The sequence below is a fragment of the Melanerpes formicivorus genome, unplaced genomic scaffold (assembly GCF_026170545.1).
Source record: "Melanerpes formicivorus ecotype bairdi unplaced genomic scaffold, bMelFor1.0.p_v2 SCAF_27, whole genome shotgun sequence".
Taxonomy (NCBI): Eukaryota; Metazoa; Chordata; class Aves; order Piciformes; family Picidae; genus Melanerpes; species Melanerpes formicivorus.
In genome coordinates, this window is record NW_027142379.1 from 2,981,596 (window position 1) to 3,002,308 (window position 20,713).

Genomic DNA, 20,713 nt, shown 5'->3' on the forward strand with positions numbered 1-20,713 from the left:
CTCAAGGATAACATCTACAACTGCAAGGAAATTCTGTACAACAAGGAATCAGAGCTGACTTTGCACTATTGAACTATGACTCTTGTAGTTAGAACAACACTGGCATTGTGCAGACCTGTGACAGACATTTGCATGTAGATGGCCTTCATTACCACAGAATGTGGAAAATGTCAGGAACTGTGGGAAGGGCAGCAGGGAGAGCAGGGGGAAGAAAGGCAGCAAAGAAGGCAACATCCACTGCTGTAACTAGTGGCAAAACAAATCTCTTTCTTATAATCTTCATTGTTGGCTTAATAATCCCTTAACTCTTTCTTACTTCTGACAGATGTCCCTTTCTTATCTCTTCTGATCCCTCTTGTCCCATCATTATGATTTCCCCATTTCTCTTTTTTCATAATCTAATGCTGATGTGGAATTGCACATTCCAATTTACTGCTTTCATAATTAGTCATCGTGGTTAGGATAGTAACTAAAATATCAAAACTAAAATTAAACTCACTGGATTATGAAAAGCCACAGATTTTTGCTATGGATATAACTATGCAAAAGATATATAGTGACTTGTCCTGGTTTTATATTGATCTGCTTAGCATGCCATTTATTTATGTAAATAAACACTATGTCAGAGTACACACTACCTTTTGTACTTTAGACTTAAAAACATTGGAATTTTACCCAATATGTTCTAATAGCATGCAACTAAATCCTGCTGGACCAAATGCCTAGTTACATCACGTAGAAGTACTGTTAATATTATTGATCATAAAATCTCTAATCTCTCATTGTTACTTTTCCATTATTATTATCCTCTTTTGGAAACAAATCTCAGAGTTTTGCTATTAGTTTCAACAGACTCTTTGCTTGGCCCTTAGAATTCAAATCAGTAACTTCTGCTTGGAGCTGTAGAGAGAGAACTTCCAATTTGAATTACAGGATCAGAGAGTCACAAGTTGGAAGGGACCTCAAGGATGATCTGGTCCAATCTTTCTTGTCAAAAGCATGGTCTAGACAAGATGGCCCAGCACCTGTCCATCTGAATCTTAAAAGAGTCCAGTGTTGGAGAATCCACCACTTCCATGGGGGGATTATTCCAATTATTCCAATGATCACGAGTAGCCCATATATCTATTTTTTATTTATACAGAGATTTTTCTACCTGCACCTTCTTTCTAAATTTCCTAGAATCCAGGAAAAGTAAAAAGCAGTGGAATAACTTCTTCCTTTAGGATTTATCTACAAACCATCTTCATATTTTTTGTACTGCCTTCCATCTGTACTTCTGGTGCTTCTGAAGCTGCAGTTGAGCATTTGCTGCAAAATAATCCAGACTGGCTTAAAATATCAGCCAGATCTTTTTCCTGATCTAGTGGCACAGCCACACAGAAAACACAATGGATAGTGACCTGGCATGAATGCAGAATGTAGAAATAAGGTATCGATTTGCTTGGTATGCTATAAACTGAAACAAGAAAGCATTAAGATCTAGTTATTGAAAGTATTGATAGAAGCCACAGTTAACCAGTGATGCTGTAAATACTCTGGAAAACATGAAAGCAAACGGGAGAATATTTACATATTCTGTGCAAATAACATGCTGATGCAAAATCCTCTATCTAATTAGCTACCCAGGAAAACATTAAATAATATTGCAAACAAATTTAAAATGGAAAAGCACTGAATATATGAGATAATATATAAGGATATGTTTTCTGGAATACAAGGTCTTCAGACAGATGAGGTTTTCAGTGTACAAAGCTACCACACGTTGTAATACTCAGTATAGTGTCATTATCTAGTCACCCTTAATGCTATTTAGTACAAAACAAAACAGCTATGAGAAAAAGCAAGGGTATTGTTACCACATAAAATATGCACAAGTACCATATTGAAACATTAAAATGTACAAGATTGTTTTGCAAGCATGATAGGACAGAATTTCTGACTGCAAGATAAAACCAGCAGTGTAATTTTAACATCTTGTGTGAGAAACGTAGGGAAAGCAGGAAGGGGATATATAGTATGTTCTGATTTCAGTGCTTACAGAGTTAAGTCTGTAAATCAGTGAGGTGTAGGGAATATATTTGTTATTCAAAGCATAACAAATTCACACTTCTTTAACACTTTGATTTATAATAATAAAGCCAGCAGATGTCATGTAATTAGGCTTGTTCTGCCCATAAGGGGAGCAGATCAAATTCAGCTCAGTGGTTAGAACAAATGTCATTGAAGTTCACATAGTTACTAGAGATTTGCTCCTGCCTCAGTAAGTGGGGGAGGGTTTGTCGGGGGAGGGGGGTGTGTGTGTGTGTGTGTGTGTGTGTTAAAACGAGAAAGGGGGCTGATTCGGGAGCAGTGTTAAAACTAGAAGGAGTAAATACAGGGCTAGATACAATACAACGTATGTACGGGCATATATGCGGGCATTTCAGTTAAAGCCAGTTGCATTTTAACACATTCTCTGAAGGTGATTGCAGGCCAATAATGCTTGATCTCCAAGTGAAGAGTGACTTGAGAGCTCAGGGGACTGTTTTGGCTAATTTTGTTACTAATTTAGAAGGAGGATTGTCAATTAATTTCAGTGATTGACTGAATTTGTTGAAAGAATATGTGATCTCTTTGTTAAAATCAGGATGTAACTGATGGCAAGGTATGTGGATGACTCAGTATTCACCTCCACATTAGTAAGGGGGCTGTGATCAGCAGGCCCAGAGGCAGCAGCTGTCATGCTGTGAGCAACATGCAACATCAAGGCTTCATGTCCATTACAAAGGCCATGTACAATGCTGGATCAAACGGCAGTGAAACACGATCTGGATGAAGTGTGAAATCACAGCACATATCTGTCAAATTATCCAGAGCAGATAGTGGTGCGTTTATGAAGGCTCTCTGCTGACCACAGGTTAGCTTCCTGAGGACAAGCAGTTTCATTGTAACTGTGGAGACCATTTGTAATACTTATTTTTGCAAGATGGTAGGAACTGAAGTTTTATTGTACAATTTTTGAATCCAGACTGTGGGCCTTCGTTTCAATGTTCATTCTTCTTGTAGTACAAATAGCTGTCAGAGTGAAAATCGGCATGCAGTACAAATTATATACATTCAGTGACCCACAACAAAATGCGAGAGGGAAAGGAGGACGCTGGAAATAGACCAAAAATCAGATGGAAAGCACTTTAAAGATTTTGCAGAACTTCCTCTAAATGGAATCCAAGAGATATAGGCTAAATAGAAAGCTTAATCTACAAGTAACTGCATTGGAGAATGGAATGGGATATAAAGGAGAGACATAGGAGAGAAGTAGTGTTCTGGTTTCAATAGAGAATGACATGAAGGGTTGCATGTGAAACTAAGTTATGGGCTTCAGAATGCATCAAACCGCTGTCGTCAGAGCTGTGAAATAGGTGGAGAGAAAACCTTTTGAAAAGAGCTCACTAAGATTTGCAGGGCTGGGTGTCTGGAGTGATACTTGTGTTGCATTGGAGTGGAAATTAATTTAAGGGCCACACTTACAATAACTTAAATGACATTAAAGCTGGTAAGCAGTCTGTTCCGTGACTCCTGGAGAGTCAGTAACTCGCATTTCCATCTGTCTGGTGGCTAACACGTTTCATGGTAGGACTCGGTTATCTGTAAGCTAGAGCTACCCCGTCGTTGCGAAAGGAAAGGCTGCTGCAGCGCGGCTCCAGCCCAGAGGTGCAGAGCAGTGCGGTGACGCTGGGGACTGTCCCGCTCCCCGCCCAGCCTCGCTGCCCACAACCAACATGACCGCCACAACCCGCGAGTCACGGGGCTGCCGCAGCCGCGCTATTGGGCGAGGGGTCGGAAGTGACGCAGCGGCGGGAGCCCGGTAGCACGGGGTGGCAATCGCCGACTAATTGGCGATGAACAGCCGGCTGCAGGAGATTCGAGAGCGGCAGAAGCTGCGGCGGCAGCTCTTGGCGCAGCAGGTAGGAGGGCCGGGGCGCTGAGGTGAGCCCTGGCTGTCCCTCGCCAGGCTGGGCCCTGCGGCTGGCGTGGGGAGCGTGGGCCTCACCCTGTCGCCGCGGGGAGGGGAGCGGGCGCGCGCGCCGCCGCAGGTGCCGCCGTCCCGGTAACGGCAGCGGGAGGCGGGAAGAGAGCGGCCCTGCTTCTGGCACCGCCGGCCCGGCGCGCTGCAGTACTGGCTACACAGTGGCTGTTGAGGGCCTGTAGCTAGCTCTGCGGGCGGGCCCAGCCGGTGGGACGGGGTGTACAGCCTGGCCCTTAACCTGACTGGTACCTCTTGACGGGGGTTCAGTCCGCGCTAACTGTGGCTCGAATTTGTTTTGCTCGTTGTTCAGTTGGGAGCGGAAAACGCAGACAGCATCGGGGCCGTGCTGAACAGTAAAGATGACCAGCGGGAGATTGCCGAGACGAGAGAGATGTGTAGGTCAGTATGGGGTTGACGCTCGTGTTAGCGGGTTAGTTAACAGTACTGTAAAGCTGTGAAAGAGGGTGAGCAAAATAAAATCCTGGTGTTTATGTAAAAACAGGGAAGTCAGTGGTCACTGAAATCTGAACTTTAAATAAGGAGAGTAGTGTTTAGTCATTCATTTCTAAGAGCGGTTTTGAAATCAAGGCTAGCTTTTGGTTTTGCCGTTAAAAACCTACTGTGGAGCGAAACTGAGGAGTGAATTTAAGAGTGTTCCACCTGTGTTGCCCTAGGGCCTTTATATCTTTCCTAAGAACAGTTACAAGGCAATTAGTTCGTAGGGAGAATAGACGTGTCTGGGATGGAGTAGCTAGTGCTTGTTAATTCTCATGTAACAGCAGCTTGCTTTTGTGAGCGATGTATTTGTTTGGGTAAAACAAGCTGTGCCTTACAGAGCAGGGACAATAAGGAAGCAGAATATCTGGTTTCAAGAGTCCTGTCCTTAAGTTGTGCTGGTCTAAAATACGTTGAGGAGAGCAGCTTGTTGTATACTGTTTCAGAATCACTTCAAACTTGTGACCAACATGGTGAAGGCAAATTATCAGAGATTTATGAAAGGCTCTTACAAGAGAGAGGAACTTTTATATGAAGACTTTTTCTGGATATTTATAGGGCTGCTTATGATACTTCTGCCCCAAATGCAAAACGCAAATACCCCGATGAGGGAGAAGCTGATGAAGAAGAGGTTGAAGAATATAAGGTAAGAAGAAAAGGAATAACTTCCTTTTTTCTGATGTTCATAAGTGTGTGTGTATAAAAGCATAAAAATGTGTAGGGATAGTTTAAAATATGCTATCTTGGTGACATCTCTCTTTAGGCATTCCACTGCAGCATTCTGAGAGATGTCAGATGCTAAGTGGTTCCTCTCAGGTGTTGCTGAAGTGCCCTCTCACAGGTGTTGCTGAAGTGAATTGATCAGTACCAGAACCCATTGTTTGGAGGCTTAATTTAGTGCTGCTTTTAGGAGGAGGCAGGCTTAGGTGATAGTGCCCACAGAGAATGGTAATGTGTTGGGTAGGAAGAAGTGCTAAAATGTGTCTGCACTTGGGTACACTAAAAAGAACTTGATCAGAATCTGTCAGAAGGAAAGTTTGTCTTTAGCAAGAAGCACAGGCTATTGGATGAGCTGCAGGGAGGCAGAGGGTGTCTTTCCAGCATGCCTTGCAAGTGCAGAGGAATCCAGTTCTGGAAGAAATAAAGGATTCTAAGGGAATAAAATCGTGAGACTTGGTTTGTGGTATGCTTTAAGTATTCAGGATATCCAGGGTAAGTTCAGTTAAAAAACACAAACCCCTCCATGGTCACTGAAGAATTGTGGTTGTCTTTTTTCAAATGCTTATCTGAGTGCTGTGTGACAGCTGCTTTCTTTCATATCTAATGTGATGTTTTGGCAAAGATGTGTGGTAGAGAAGCAAGGTTAAACAAAGGCATAATTGCCATATTGCTGTCTTTCTGATCTGCTTTGTGATTGTGTTGCAGCATATATCCTGCCTTTCCTTTTCCCCTTGTCCTAATAACCTTGCTTCCATGCTTAAGCAGACTCAAAGTCAACGCATTTGTGGAATCATGCCGTGTCTGCTGTTCTCTTGCATACCTAAAAATAGTAGTTTTTAAAAATACGGGGTCTTGGTAGCGTTATGTTTGTGTTCAGGTTGTAATTTTTTCTGTAATAACATCAGTTTTCTATCTTACTAAAATATATACCAGGACCTTTTTTGATGTCTGTTTTTTAAAGTCTATCTGTAAATGGACATTGTTCTTAACGTGCTGAGTGTTTGGTTTGCTGAAAATGTCCAGTCACCATCTCTCAGAAGGGATTTGCAGAGTACACGTGCTGTTTGTGAAGTGAGGCTTTTGTGCTCATTTTAGATATCAGTTCATAGTAGTTTATTTTACTCCTTCACCAAGTAAGTGGTTAAACAACTGAATTATTTTCTGTGAAATAACAAGTGGAGAAGTCATTCCAGTTGGCAAAACATATGAGTCTTACAATTAGCATTTTCTTCATTAGCGTGGAGAAGCCTTACTTTAAGGTGGGCTGTAACCACTTGCTCTTGTGATGTTGGAATTGAAGAATATTTTAATAATACTGGTTTGGATCAGATAAATAGATTTAAGAAACTTGAAACCCTCAAGTACAACTTCCACAGTGGTCATCAGCTGTTTTCAGTAGGCATTGCTAATTCCCTGTTGGCAAGCAGGTAAGAACTTTGTGAAATCCCTTTTTTATGTATGTAACTCTTTTCTTAGTACTTTGAGCCAGTTTAAATTTAGTCTTGCCATGTCAACTGATAAAAAAATCAAGGGTAGCAAGCCCTATTGCATTGTATTACATATTCCTTAGACTAAAATAGTAACATGCTTGAATGTTAGTGTGTGGGCTTGGGGGCTGCTAGATGTAGTTGTAGTTTCTAGTATTCCAGATGGAAAGTGAGTGAGCTACTGACACCTAAATGCCTTATGCTTGTTGTTTTGAGAGAAGGCTGAACAATGACATTGATTTTTCATTATGTGGGGAAGTGTGAGAGCAGGTTTAGAGGTGAAAAATGAAATATGTTAATCTTCCCTTTAGGAACATCTGATGCCAAAAAGGTGCTGGGTTTTGTGGCTTTGTTTTGGGTTTTTTGTAGAGTAAGCTTAAGTATATAGTGATGATTCTTTAGCAACCATGAGGCTGATATAAAAACAAGAGCAGCAAGGCTGCTTGACTTGTGCTGTGGGGCCTGACCGCCTTGCGGACTGCAGCGGTGGGAGGTACAGAAAGAGTCACATTAATGGCAAAGGTGGATAATGGATATTTCAAGGTCAGAAAGCTAAATTGTGGTTCTACGGAAACTCAGCTATGCTCCTGGCTTTGTGGGCCTGTAACAGTTGTACTAGGGTTAGTTGAGCTCTCTGTATTTAGAAGTGACTATCTGCTGCCGCTGCCAGGCTTTTTGTAGATGGCTGAGAGCTGTGATTATTGCTCCACCCCTCCCTTTCTCCAGGTACATTTACTCAATTGTTTGAACCTGTGTGTCTGGTATCAGCAGTGTTTTGTGGCAAATACTGCTAGAGTTCTAATTTAGAAGTACAGAACCACCTGTGGTTCAAATTTGCTGTCTGCCAGCCTAATCTGGGGCAGCCCTGCTGTGCTTTGTTTCTGCAAGAGATGGCCTGCAAGCTTGGAGTGCTTCCATGCCATTGTTCTGGAGGCTGGAAACCTCTTCCTTTCCTGAGTCATGGTAATTCCTTAATGTATCTCTAGTCATTTGAAAAAATGTATGCATGCATATTAGTGTTAATTTCATTCTGTCTTTGCTTTGGTTGTGCTTTTTCCCTTTGAAAGTTGCTGGTGTGAACTCTTTGTTGCCACAAGACCTTTTTGAAACTGACTTTATGAAGGCATAAAGAGAACTGGGATCTCTGAGAAATAGGTATCTTAGGTGTAGCATGTGTTGTTTCTGCAAGGAAAATTACAGCAAATTTATACAGAGAAGATGGCTTCAGCTCCTGAGGTTGGAACAGAAATGATTGAGTGGACGTAAATGTTCAGAGATTCTGCTACAGAGGGCCCTCAGCAAAATGTATCATCTGCTTTAGTCAAAGGAGTGAAATTTTGGAGGGACAACATTTTAAAGTTCATGGTGCCTTGTGAAACACTGCCTACACTGTCAGGGTCTAGGGTTTCCAACTTTGTCCTTTCCCAGTAATGCTTCCCTCATTAACAAAGTCAGACCTTTTTGGGATAGGTAGGGTTTTTTTTTTCCCCCCTCCAAAACTGGAGTTGGCTCTGTTCATGATCTGCTGCTGTAGGAGATTTCTTTTTGTTGACAGCCTGCTTCTTTCTTTAAGAAACAGAATTGTAATGTAAGAAACAGCACGGTCTTGTGTACTTACATCTCCTTTGTTTCCAAGGATGAAGTAGAGCTGCAGCAAGATGAAGAGAACCTGCCCTATGAAGAAGAGATTTACAAAGACTCTAGTACCTTTCTTAAGGTGAGATATTTTTGCATTTAAACCTGTAGTCAAAGCTGTCATGGCTGTGTTAAACTATTTCTGTGAGTCATAGAATCAATCTCTGAGGTTGGAAAAGACCTCTAAGATCATCACATCCAACTGGTGGTATTTGAAGTGACTGACAGGAATCCACAAGTATGGAAGTTTCTTGTGAAAGATCTGGCTGTAACTAGCATTTACATTGATCTGATTAAAGATCTGGATCAACTTACAGTGAGCTGTAGTAACGGTGGACCTGCTTTGGAACTAAAACTCCAGTGATTTTGCTAATGCAGCTTATAGAGACGTGTTAAAAATTAACAAAAAATAATCTTACTTTTTTGTTTGTCAGACTAACATGCAGTGTGTATGTGCACATTCAGTTATCTCCCTGTTGCTCTCACTGAACTCCCTTTTGTTCTGCAGGGTACTCAGAGCTTAAATCCACACAATGATTACTGCCAACACTTTGTGGACACAGGACACAGACCCCAGAACTTCATCAGAGATGTTGGTAAGTCATAGTAACTGTTTGAGGGTAACTTGGTATATTCAGTACCATATTTTTCATGGCCTTTTTAATTCCTTACACTTAGTGGGAAATGCAAATACGTGTACTTCATAGCTTTATCTCACTGGACTCTCCTGGGCATGCATGTAGCATGTAAACTATGGAAAATACTTAAGTCAGTAAGCAATGTGGATAATACTTACCAGCTCAGTTACGCAGCTGCTGACAACCCATAGGCAGGCCCAACACAGTGAGTTCAGAGGATGTTACTTTTCAGCCATCCCTGAACTTGAAATCTTACTTTGTTAGGCCTGAATTTAATCTTCAAAAACTAAGGTATGGTTTGATCCTGTTTCCCAGAACATGTGCCTGGTAGTTAATGGTTTTAAAGCAAGCAGGACAGCTCCCTCTGCAGTTTTCTGCAACAGTTCTCTGTATTTTATCAAGTTGAAGCTTGTCAGGGCAAGTGTGTTGTGTTCATAGATGCCAGCCCAAGGCGGTTTTATTTGCCTGTTGAGGCAGTGTAGTCTCTGGTTTTTCTCTGTATTTTGTGAATGCTGAGAAACACAGTTGGATGTTGAGTATGAAAAACTGGTTGTTTCGAGTCAGTTACATCTTTATCTGCAGAGCATCTGGGCTTCAATTCTCTGCTGCATAAAGAATTGGGACAGAACAATTCTTTACACAGGTCAGCAGCAGTTAGTCTAGACCCCTCATTAGAGATGAGGTGTGCTACTTTATAACTGGATATGAGCCTACAAAAAGCCGTAGGGAGGTACTGGTTCCAGAACACCCAGTTACAGCTCTTTGATGTTGCTCTTGGAAGAGAGGGAGAGACCTGTGGGTTTTGTCTTGGTTGGTTCATTCATTTTTATTTTATTGTTTAATTTTTTTAAAAAAGCAACTGAAGTTGTCCTGATTGAAAATTCTTTCACATCTGTTGCTGCTAATTAGCTTCCATTTCTGCTGGTGGGAATAATTGCATTGGACTGGCTTGAAGCAGCACAGTAGTGGAAATCAGAAAAACACTGCAGTTTTTAAGATGTTATGTATTTAAGCAGAAGAATGAAAACAACCTTTGGGTATTATGTACATGTAATAAGAGATAATAAAGTTAGATGCCCAAAAAATTGCTTTTGCCAGTGTGATCTGGGGTTGGGAGTTTGGAAGTTTGAATTAAAGTATGGAGAGGCGTGAAGTGTTGTGGGTTTGGGTGGGGATTTTGTCCCCCATGGTTAGGTCCATTTAAAGTTTTACATGCACGTGAGGTTTTGTAAATAATTCCTGCTAAAGTTGAACAGATACTGCCTGGGAGGTGGGAATGGTTTTGATTTGCACTAAGCCTCCTGCTAGCAGTAACAAAAACATATTGTCACTACTTACTCTTTGGAAGGGGGAATATAATACTCTGTTTGTTCTTGTTCTTTCTGTTTTAAAGTTTGCAGAAAATCTTATTCTCCCTTTTGCATTCTCTATGTATGAAAGATTTGAAAATTAATCTCATAGAGCTAAATCTAGGAACCCAATAAACAAATACGCATGTCTTATCATGAATGATAACAGTGTACCAAATCTGTATAAGGGGTGCCCACAGGAGCCAGCTATACCCCATTTGCTGCCATAGAAATCATCCTCAAAGCTTAAATAAGAATATTCTGTAAATTAATGTTAATTAGGTCTGAATGTAATCTTAGGGGAGGGAGTACAAAATAACTTTCAACACTCTAGCACTTTTAGTTTAAATGAAAGATTGTTTCCTCCTGGAAAAAGGAATTGTGAACTCCTGACCACTGTAGTGCTCTAGAGTAGATTAGTCAGTTGCAGCCCTAGTTCACTGGGCCAAGGCAGAAGGCTTTTCTGAAGTACTGCTGTGAGGGGTTTGATTTATGCTAACAAAAACTGAGGCTAAGTATTAAAACATTTGGACCTATTAAAAATACTGGACAATGCTTAATTGATACAGATTTACTCTCAAGTAGTTGTTAACTTCATGTTTTCTTCTTCTTAGGCTTAGCAGATAGGTTTGAAGAATATCCAAAACTTAGAGAGCTCATCAGATTGAAGGATGAGCTGATATCTAAATCTAACACTCCTCCCATGTAAGTGTTTTTGTGGAAAATGCCTTTCTTCTCCAGACCTGTTTGAAGTTGGCTGTCTGCTTTGCAAACCTCTCTCTTTAGCACCTGCTCAGAATTTACATTTTCTATTTCTGTTCATATATAGAAATTAATCAGTTGAAACTTCAGAAGAATAAAATCAGTTTGGTTTTGTTAGATATTTAATATAGTATATGAACTCGATTTTTCCTTCCCGTGTGGATTATTCATAGTATCAAAACCTTTGTTTTTTAAGACCAAACTGCCAACTGATGGGGCTCCAGGTTTTAATTTGGGAACTAAAAGAACATTGGTTATGATTTTCATGATACATGCAGTTTACAATAGCATGAAAGCTTAAAAAATGCCTCTTAATATAACCTTAGTTGTTTTTGTAACAGATTTACTTGGTAGAATGTTCAGCTGTTCTCTTAGTGCCCATCAATCAGATGCCACTTTGCAGGTCAAGACCAAGAAAGTTTATGCTGGCTGGAAGTGATTTGTCTTGAGAGTTTTTGCAGTATCTCATCTTGAGAGTAGATGCAGTATGGGCATGCAGTGTACTCCCAGGAATGTGAACCTATCTGAATGTGAAGCTAATTCTTTTCATGTACCATAGTCCTAACCTGTACTGAGTAAAACCAGCATTGTTTCATGATGGTCACATGAAAGCTGCAGTGGTTGTCTGAACAGCTGAGCTACAGACTGCAAAACTTAGCTGGCTGTTTTGAAGTTAGATGGATTTGGGCGTCCTAGAGCACAAAAGGGAGGAAAAATAGGCAAATGTTGCCTTCTGATAACACCAAATACACTTAAAGAATAATAATCTCTTCCATACACTTTCTTAGGAAAGGGATGATGGTGGTCTGCCAATCAGGTTTTTTTTTTAAGGTGAAGCAAACCAGAAATCTGTCAGCCAAGCAGTGAGTGTTTGCTTTTTAAATGAGGATATTTTGTCCTTCTTGTTCGTGGATGTATAGAAAAATTCAGTGAGCATCTGTTCCCTGCTTGCTAAATTAGACTCCTAAAAACTATTTCAGAGAAAGACTAAACTACTTTAAAAGTGTCTAATGCAGCAGCATTCATCTGAAGTTAGGTGAGAATGCATTGGGCATCTCTTGGGTTCAGTGCGTTTGAGCTGCATGAACTGCACAGGAGACAACTTCACTGGCTACACAAGTGCTGTGTGGAGTGTAGTCTCCAGCCACTGCTATAACTTGTCTAAGCCATCTATATTATTTTCTCTAAACAGGTACTTGCAGGCAGACTTGGAAGCTTTTGATATAAGGGAACTGAAGTCCAAGTTCGATGTGATTCTCCTGGAACCACCACTGGAAGAGTACTACCGAGAGACTGGCATTACTGCCAATGAGAAGTGCTGGACCTGGGATGATGTAAGTGTTTTTCTTGCTCTGAGAAGTATTTCATACGTGTTTTTAGGGAAATAGAGGACTTCATTTGGTGTAAAAATGTTTTAGAGATGTGTTTTAAGGAAAAATGGGGTTTTTGGGTTCTTACCAAAACTAAGCTTTATCTTTGTATACATGCCTACACTGTTTGTGCTAACAGACTGTATTTGGAGGAGTTCAATGAACTAACTATGTTTTTGTTCTCCCTGAGCCTTGTTGAAACTTGTTGAAACAATAGTGGGATTTCTCCCTTACCCTCACATTTGTTGCTGTTGAAATTCAGAATATTCATTGTAAATGTTCCTCTGTATCTTGAAATTCTCAAAGGCGTTTTTCAGATAAGCTTTTTAATACGCTGGGCTTCAGTCAGAAGAGTGGGTGAGTGTGCTTCACTGACATACCTCCTTTCTCCAAGTATTGATTGGGTAGCAAATGTTAATCAAACCACTTGTCATCAAGCATAACAATTTGATGATACAAAGTCTGCTGCCAACTTGCCCTGACTTTCAAGATTGAACGGGATACTTCCTTTTCTTGAGCATTGAGCAAAACTTGTAATGCTAATGTCAAATAGCAATAAATTTGCTCTACTCAATTTATCTACACTTCACTCATTTAAACACACCCCACCCCACCCCCCCAAACCCTAAGACAACAAACAGCCCCAATCTGTAGTAGAGAGCAGCTGATGAAAACAATCTTGGCATAACCATGTCAGGATTTCTTAGGTTCAGGCCTATGGGTGTGAACATGCAACTAATAAATCCCTATTTTTGGGAGATCCTACTTGAAAGGAACACAGGACTGTGTTATTGGTCATAACAGGAGTGAACGGGTTATGGCTGAAATTTTCTTATCTGTGCTCTACGCAGTTTGGGCTGGGGATGATGGTGTTGCTTTAGATTTAGTTTGTTCTTAGGCTGAAACCTGCACACAAGTGAATCAAAGTAAAGGATCACGAGAACAAGAGAAAATCCAACCCATCTTTAAGGAATTAATTTCAAAACAAAGGCATTTTTATGCTTTTGATAAGAGGCTGGGTAACTTTGTGTTAAGGAATAGCTAGCTTCTGTGTTAGCCTTCAGTTACATCCAATAAAAATGATGCCTGGCAGCATTGCCTGGGGAAAAAACATTCTGTCCTAACAGAGCTGTAAGTGCTAGAGGCAGGAGCCATCCCCTTATCTTAGTTGGGAGTTATGTTCTCTTAGAATGGCTTCTACTGCATTATTTTTCTTCACAGCAGCACAGAATGAAGCCTGATTTGATGTGTTAGCAAGTTACAGATGAGTCTTTTCAACTTGTAATGAGTAACAGATGCTTTGCATCTGAAGTTATTTCATCCTGAATGTTACTCATTTGTCATTGTTGAACCACTGTCCCGATAAATTCTTGCTGCTTTTTTCCTTAAAGTGAAAATGTCTTTCCTGTATAGTAATAGGAAATAAGCTGGGGTTTTATGATGTGCCTTCACAGAAATAACTCAAGGGCTGAAAAGAAACAGAGCCCTGTTTCTCTGTTGTTATATCTTTTCCCTGCCAGTTGAATGACAAAATGAAGCAGGGATTTATAGGGGTGGAAATCATGTCGGTGTTCCCTTCCAGCTGAAATCTGGACAGGATTGTATTAGTTTTTCAAGTCTAGAATTTTCTATACAGATAGAATTACTGTTAAAATGAAAAATTACACTGGTGATCAGCTGTGTTGAAAACATGCTCTTAAGTGCTGATAAGGTAACTTATGCAACATACTCTGGAAAACAATTCTGAGGGCATGGCCATGAGTAGTATACGGACTGACTAATAGAAGTGCTTCCTGATGGCTTCTGGGATAATGCTTCAACACTAAGTATTCTTCCTGGTGTGATTTGTATTTAATCCAGAAACATTTATTACTATTATTTTTACTAGATCATGAAATTGGAAATTGAAGAGATTGCAGCCTCAAGGTCATTTGTGTTCCTATGGTGTGGCTCAGGCGAGGGTCTGGATCTTGGCCGAGTGGTAAGGTGATGTTTTAATTCAGTTCAGCAGGAAGAGGCCTAAGAGTTTATTTTTGTCATTGACTTCTTCTGTATAGAATTCTCAACAGTAACTCCTGAGGGATGTTTTGTTACTGTGGTAGAGGATGTAGGATTTTGAGGGGATTAAATAAGTGTATCTGGCATTAACTGTTTAGAGAACTGTTAGTTTTGAGATGTGGGGCTGAGTATGAGGAAGCATGGTCCTACAGAGTTTAGAAAGCTGTACTGCTCTCTTGGTTTTGATGTTGCCATGTTGAGTCCATTCCCATTTTAGTTTTTTAACAGAATTCTTAATAGTTTTCTGCCAGAAATACTCATGCTAGTAGAAAGGTGCTGCTGTTCCATAAAGTGAGATAAGAGTTGTGTGCAATAGCACTGCTTATTTCCAGAGAACACCTGGAGTTTAAACACGTTTAGTGCTACTGAGCTCTACAAAGTTTTATAACCCTGTAAGATTTCGGAGTTTCAGAGTAATCTTTCTGTGTGCCAGGGTAGCACTGTTTGTGTTGAGGGGGTGCTGGAATAAGAATTTCCAGCTCTTGCAGTGCTGAAACATTCTTTCCTTAGTTCGAGCAGTGCTTTCTGTGGAAACAATATGGCATTTGTTAGAGGACCACATGTGGTTGCTAGTATGTTTCCTTTGTCTGCTGCTCGTTTTGAAGTTGGTTAAAATAACTGTTTCAGAGAGAGTGATTTTGGTCACAGGTACCTTTTTGGCAGCTGGGCAGATCCTGAATGCAGCAACAGCCAAAAGTGCTTAATGCCCCATTTCCTCCCTTTCCAAGACTACACTCTCAGATGACTCTTGAATTTTTAAGTTCTAAGTTTGGGGTATTTTTTGGTGGTGTTTTTCTGTTTTGGTGTTGTTTGTGGGTTGGTGGGTGTTTTATGTTGTTTTATTTTTCACAGATATAGGAAAACACCACAAAATGGTAGCAATGGCTTTTAGCTATTTATCTTCCTGGTTGTAGAACTCTGCATTGATGTGAAAAGTTACCAGATCACAGGTATTAGTGGAGACAGGGACTGATTCTGATTAAGTGTCACTAGGTAAAAAAGAGTGCAGAGTTCCATTAAAAAGCTATTGAAAAGAGAATGATACACAGACAAGTTGATGAGAAACTGGACATGAGCCAACAGGGTGCGCTTACAAGTCCAGGAGGCCAATGGCATCCAGGGCTGCATCAAAAGAAGCATGGTCAGCAGGCTGACAGAGGCAATTCTGCCACTTTGCTCTGGTAAGATCTCACCTGGAGTACTGTGTCCAGCTCTGGAGACCTCAACAGAGGAAGGACATGGACCTGATGGAGCAAGTCCAGAGGAGGGCCATGAAAATGATGAGGGGGCTGTAACACCTCTGCTACAAGGACAGACTGAGGGAGCTGGGGTTATTCAGCCTGGAGAAGAGAAGGCTCCAGGGATATCTAATAGCAGCCTTCCAGTATCTCAAGGGGGCCTACACGAAGGCTGCAGAGGGACTGTTTACACAAGTCTGCAGTGATGAGGGGCAATGGTTTGAAATTAGAGAAGGGGACACTTAGATTGGATGTTAGGTACAAGTTCTTTAGCATGAGGATGGTAGAACACATGAACAGGTTGCCCAGGTCAGTATTTGAGGCCACATCCCTGGAGGTCTTCAAGGTGAGGCTCAAAGTTCTGAGCAACCTGATCTAATGGAGGATGTCCCTGATGACTGCAGGGAAGTTGGACTAGATGACCTTTGGAGGTCTCTGCAACCCAAACCATTCTATAATGGTCCTATGATCAAGTATCTACATGAATGTTCAGCTTAGGTTACTGAAGTGTTTGGTGTAGTGTGAACTGTTTTATCTGTCTACAACATTTAGTGTCTGCGGAAATGGGGTTACAGAAGATGTGAGGACATCTGTTGGATTAAAACCAATAAGAACAATCCTGGAAAGACCAAGACTCTAGACCCTAAGGCTGTTTTCCAGAGAACCAAGGTAAAGATTTGGTTCAATTTCTTCTCTGTTTCTATCCTGTCTCTTCATGCTAGTGAAACACCCAGTGTCCCACAGGATGAAGGATGAACTTTTGTCCCCTTTTAGACTTCAGTCAGTGTGAGACAGAGAAATGTCACCTGCATTTAACACTGGTTGGTGAGTTTTTATTCTCTGTGGTACTTGCTTGAGCTTTGTTGAAGTGTGGGTACCTGAGGAGGTTTTAGAGATTGATGAACAATAATGAAACAGAAACTGAATTAGAAAATGTTACTGTATGTAGTAGTGGTTTTGACCTGGGAGATGTTTCAGTTCTTGATAAATGGTAAATAAGCAGTCTATTAGCAACCTCCTTTCTAGGTTAGGGAAGAAGATTTGCAGGTGGAGGAACACCTATAGAATGGAACTAAACTTGGCAGTAGAATGTGACTAAATGTCAAAAGAAGTCTTCCAAAGTGTAGATTATGAAGTCCTCTGATTTAAGAGACTCCAATGCTATTCAAAACCATTAAAATGTAGCTAGGATGAAGAAAGAGTTGAGTGTACATGGGTGTAACTGTGGCACTTTTACTGAACATGGAGTTGGGTGACAAGTTAATAATTTGAAGTGCCATTAACCTCAGGACTCATTCCACATGAATTAATTATTCATTAGTATTAAACATCCTCAGCCCTGTTCTCACATTTGCTGTTTTTTAGGAGTGTATGCTTCTCTTTCAGATATCTGGAGTCTTTCTTTCCCTTGCATTTAGGTTAATTAGAAGTCTGAGAGCGTGTTATACTGGATATAAATATTCAGAAGTACAAATAGTGTATGTTTATTGCACCTAGTGTTGCAAATATGTGCACTCACTCATGAGGGAGAAGTTAAAACTCACACAGGAGGATCTGGGGAGGAATTTCTGTCTTTAACAGAGGATGGTTTCTGGTATTAGAGAATCTCTCTGTTTATTGAGCAAGGGGTGAGCTGAGGTCACTCTTCACAATAAACATTGAAAACCGAGCTATTTTATCCTGACTAAATAAATAGTCTGTTGTGCAATGTTTATTTACCAGGGATTCCAACAGCAAATGCTGTGTTTCTGTGTTCAGGTAACTCTAGGTGGATGCTTTATCCTCTGCCACCTGTTCTAGAATCTAAGGTACTAAGGAATGGCATTTCTCTAATTTACAGAAATAAAGTGTTCTAGATAGAATAGAATCAACCAGGTTGGATGGGGCTTTGCTTGATAGGTAGCTTGTTTAGCAGTATTCTGCCTTTTTATGTAGCTAAATTTAAGATCTGAAAACTGTAGGTCGGGTGCAGTTGACCACCTGCATACATTTGGTAGGTCACCTATTCTGCCTTGCATATTTATTCACTAGCTCTTAAAACTCTCCTCAAAAATCTGGAAATGATCATTTTGTCTGCAACTTTTTCAGAGCCATCTGGTGGTGTTTAATGAATCAGTGGTTTATGATACTGGGGAAAATGGCTCATCTGAGCTTTACATTCCCAGAAACAGAACTCTGAAATGAGTACGAGGAGCCCTCTGTACATCCTGTACCAATTACAGTGATGTCTCATTCATGGATTCTATGTACTAGTCACTTAAAATGATCTATGGTGGTTTAGAGGAAAGGAAAGCAAGGCGTGTTGCAGTTAAGAACACTTTGAACGCTGATGGAGTTGGCTGAGAGTGCATTTACAATTTGATAGTGGTTTGGTTTTACTTGTTTGATACAGTGATACCTTTTAGAAAGATCTGATGGTGAAGGCTGCTTCTGTAACAGAGGTACACGATGAAAAGTACATCTTGTGTTCACTGAGAGTTTTGGAAGTTATTTGTGTGAATAAAGGCATGATCAGAATGCCGATGTAAGCATCGATGACAATCACTATTGCCTTACTCTTGCCAGCACCTTGTTTCTTTCCTCATGGTGATTTCTCAGCGTTTCCAGCTTCAAGCCCTAACATTGCACTAATTGGAGAAGTCCATGTCCAAAACTTCTGTTTGAGTTTTACCACTCTATAGCATAGTTCAAGCCACATATAGCTGACATTGCTTTTAAAAGACACTTTTGGTATCTCCAGCTTGGTTTGTTCTTCATGTTCATGCTTTGGACATCTCTGTACAGGAGAAGGGTCTCCTCTGCCTGGAGCTTCTTTCTCTCTGGTGCTCAAACCACAGACGTGGGTGCTGCAGCAGCAGTGCAGCATGTGACAGGTGCTGTCTGTTGTGCATGTGCAGGAGCACTGCCTCATGGGCATTAAGGGAACTGTGCGTCGCAGCACGGATGGGGACTTCATCCATGCCAATGTTGACATTGACCTGATCATCACAGAGGAGCCTGAAATTGGCAACATAGAAAAACCTGTGGAGATTTTCCACATCATTGAGCATTTCTGCCTTGGACGGCGACGTCTTCATCTCTTTGGAAGGGACAGTACAATTCGACCAGGTAACTAGACTTTTGTCAGATCCACAGAAACTGTAATTTAGTAACTCTCTTCCATCATCTGAGGGCACTCATTGGGGGTTTCTGCTGCTGATCTGGTCTGGTCATGGGCTGGAAAGCATTGCTGTGGTGTAAGAACAGGTAGGAAGGAGGCAGAAGGGGTCTTGTGAAACCACAGAGTGAATATTCCCATAGCCAGGCATAATTAAAAAAAGAAAGAAAAGAAGCCTTTAAGAAGCCTTCAAACTCAAATCTGAACTTTTCAACACCTCTGGCTTTCCTGGAGGTGCCCTTTCCTTTCTGATCAGTGCAGGTGAGGTGTAGGTAAGTGTCTGTCCCTATCTACTTCAGTTGTCATTTACTAGGCAAAGGACAAAGCCCCTGAAGCCTGACATTTGCTGTTGCTGACACTGCCTTTGTTCCCCAGGTTGGCTGACTGTAGGACCCACCCTCACCAACAGCAACTTCAATGCAGAAACATACTCTTCATACTTCACAGCTCCTAACTCCCACCTGACGGGCTGCACCGAGGAGATAGAGAGACTTCGTCCCAAGTCACCACCACCCAAGTCCAAGTCTGACCGGGGCGGTGGTGCTCCCAGGGGAGGAGGACGAGGAGGGACATCAGCAGGGCGAGGAGAAAGGGGCAGAGAGAGGAACAGAACTAACTTCCGGGGTGAGAGGGGTGGCTTCAGAGGGGGACGTGGAGGTACCCATAGAGGAGGCTTCCCCACCCGCTGATGACTGATAGGTAATTACTCTTCCCCTAGTCCTGTGCCTCCTCTCTGAATCTTTTTCTTAGTCTTGTTTTGCTAAAGTGAATTATTCTGAGACTGAAGCTAGATAACTCTTGGAATTATTTTTGGTACAAGCAGTAACAGGTACCTGCCTTCCAGTGACCAGCCTGGCACATCACCTCACCCAGCAGGCAGGTTCTGCACCTGACAGCACTGAGCTTGGCCTCCTGACAGCTGCTGTTTGTCCCAGCAGAGCACACCCCTGCTTCAAACCACGGGTAGGATCAAAGTGGAGACACTTGCTTTTCCGTTATGAAACTTCCAAGTTGTGGGGGCTGCCTTGACTGTCATTTTCTCCAAAACACTGTTTGCTCTTCCTTCCATGGAGTTTGGGGTTTGGACTGACTTGAATAATAAGATGGAGTAGGTCTGAAATGCAGTTCTGAAGTGCACAGCCATAGCAGGCTTACTCTAATTCATCACAGAAGAAAAACTGCTGTGTCTATACTGACACCTATTTTACCTTCTCTTAAACCAAGGAGCAAGTTGAATAAATAGAATTCTATTTTTCCTTACTTTATTTAAATTTCCCAAACTATGCCTGGGAATAGGGAACAAACTTGTCCTTCATTTGTGGTGTATATGCACTCATTTCTCATGTGTGTAGTGGGGAGAGGGGTAAATGTGTGCCGTTGTGTGGTGTGCTTCATGGAGAGCAAGAAGCTGTGTGTCTGTGTGCAGTCCAGAACTTCTGCAGAGGTCTGGATTGCTTCTGGAGTAGGGATTGTCATAGCTGGGAATAGCCTTGTTCTTTGGTAGGGAAAACCAGCTTTACTGCAGTGGTTGCAGTGTGAGTAGTAGAAAGGCCTCACTGGAGGCATTGTTAATGTGAGGTGCTGTTCTAAGAGCTCCTGAAAATACCCAGCTGGGTAAGGAGGGCACAGCAAGGGAACAGAAGTTTGCTTTGTCTGGAGAAGTTAGGCAAATGGAAATGGACCGTTGGTGAGCAGCTCCAGAGTGCTGTGCAAGAAGGAAGCAGATTGTTGTGGTGTGTACAGTGTTTGGTTTTAGCAAACCACAACTCTGAACTGCTTGGTCAGTTCTGGGTAG

At 41.5% G+C, this 20,713-nt stretch overlaps 1 protein-coding gene across 3 annotated transcripts in view; it reads left to right on the forward strand.

Annotated features, from left to right (window-relative positions):
• The window catches only part of METTL14 (methyltransferase 14, N6-adenosine-methyltransferase non-catalytic subunit), a 37,853-nt gene extending 17,670 nt beyond the window's left edge, over window positions 1-20,183 (forward strand). For 2 of the 3 annotated variants that reach the window (XM_068153933.1, XM_068153934.1), the window contains 11 exons: window positions 3,617-3,947; window positions 4,320-4,408; window positions 5,063-5,150; window positions 8,348-8,428; window positions 8,855-8,942; window positions 10,948-11,038; window positions 12,288-12,429; window positions 14,354-14,446; window positions 16,314-16,430; window positions 18,659-18,869; window positions 19,294-20,183. In XM_068153933.1, coding sequence (XP_068010034.1) covers window positions 3,882-3,947; window positions 4,320-4,408; window positions 5,063-5,150; window positions 8,348-8,428; window positions 8,855-8,942; window positions 10,948-11,038; window positions 12,288-12,429; window positions 14,354-14,446; window positions 16,314-16,430; window positions 18,659-18,869; window positions 19,294-19,607 — 1,380 coding nt within the window. In that variant the 5' untranslated portion in view covers window positions 3,617-3,881 and the 3' untranslated portion in view covers window positions 19,608-20,183. The remainder of the gene's footprint in view (window positions 1-3,616; window positions 3,948-4,319; window positions 4,409-5,062; window positions 5,151-8,347; window positions 8,429-8,854; window positions 8,943-10,947; window positions 11,039-12,287; window positions 12,430-14,353; window positions 14,447-16,313; window positions 16,431-18,658; window positions 18,870-19,293) is intronic. The other variant, XM_068153935.1, reaches the window with a different exon arrangement.
• The last annotated feature ends 530 nt before the right edge of the window (window positions 20,184-20,713 follow it).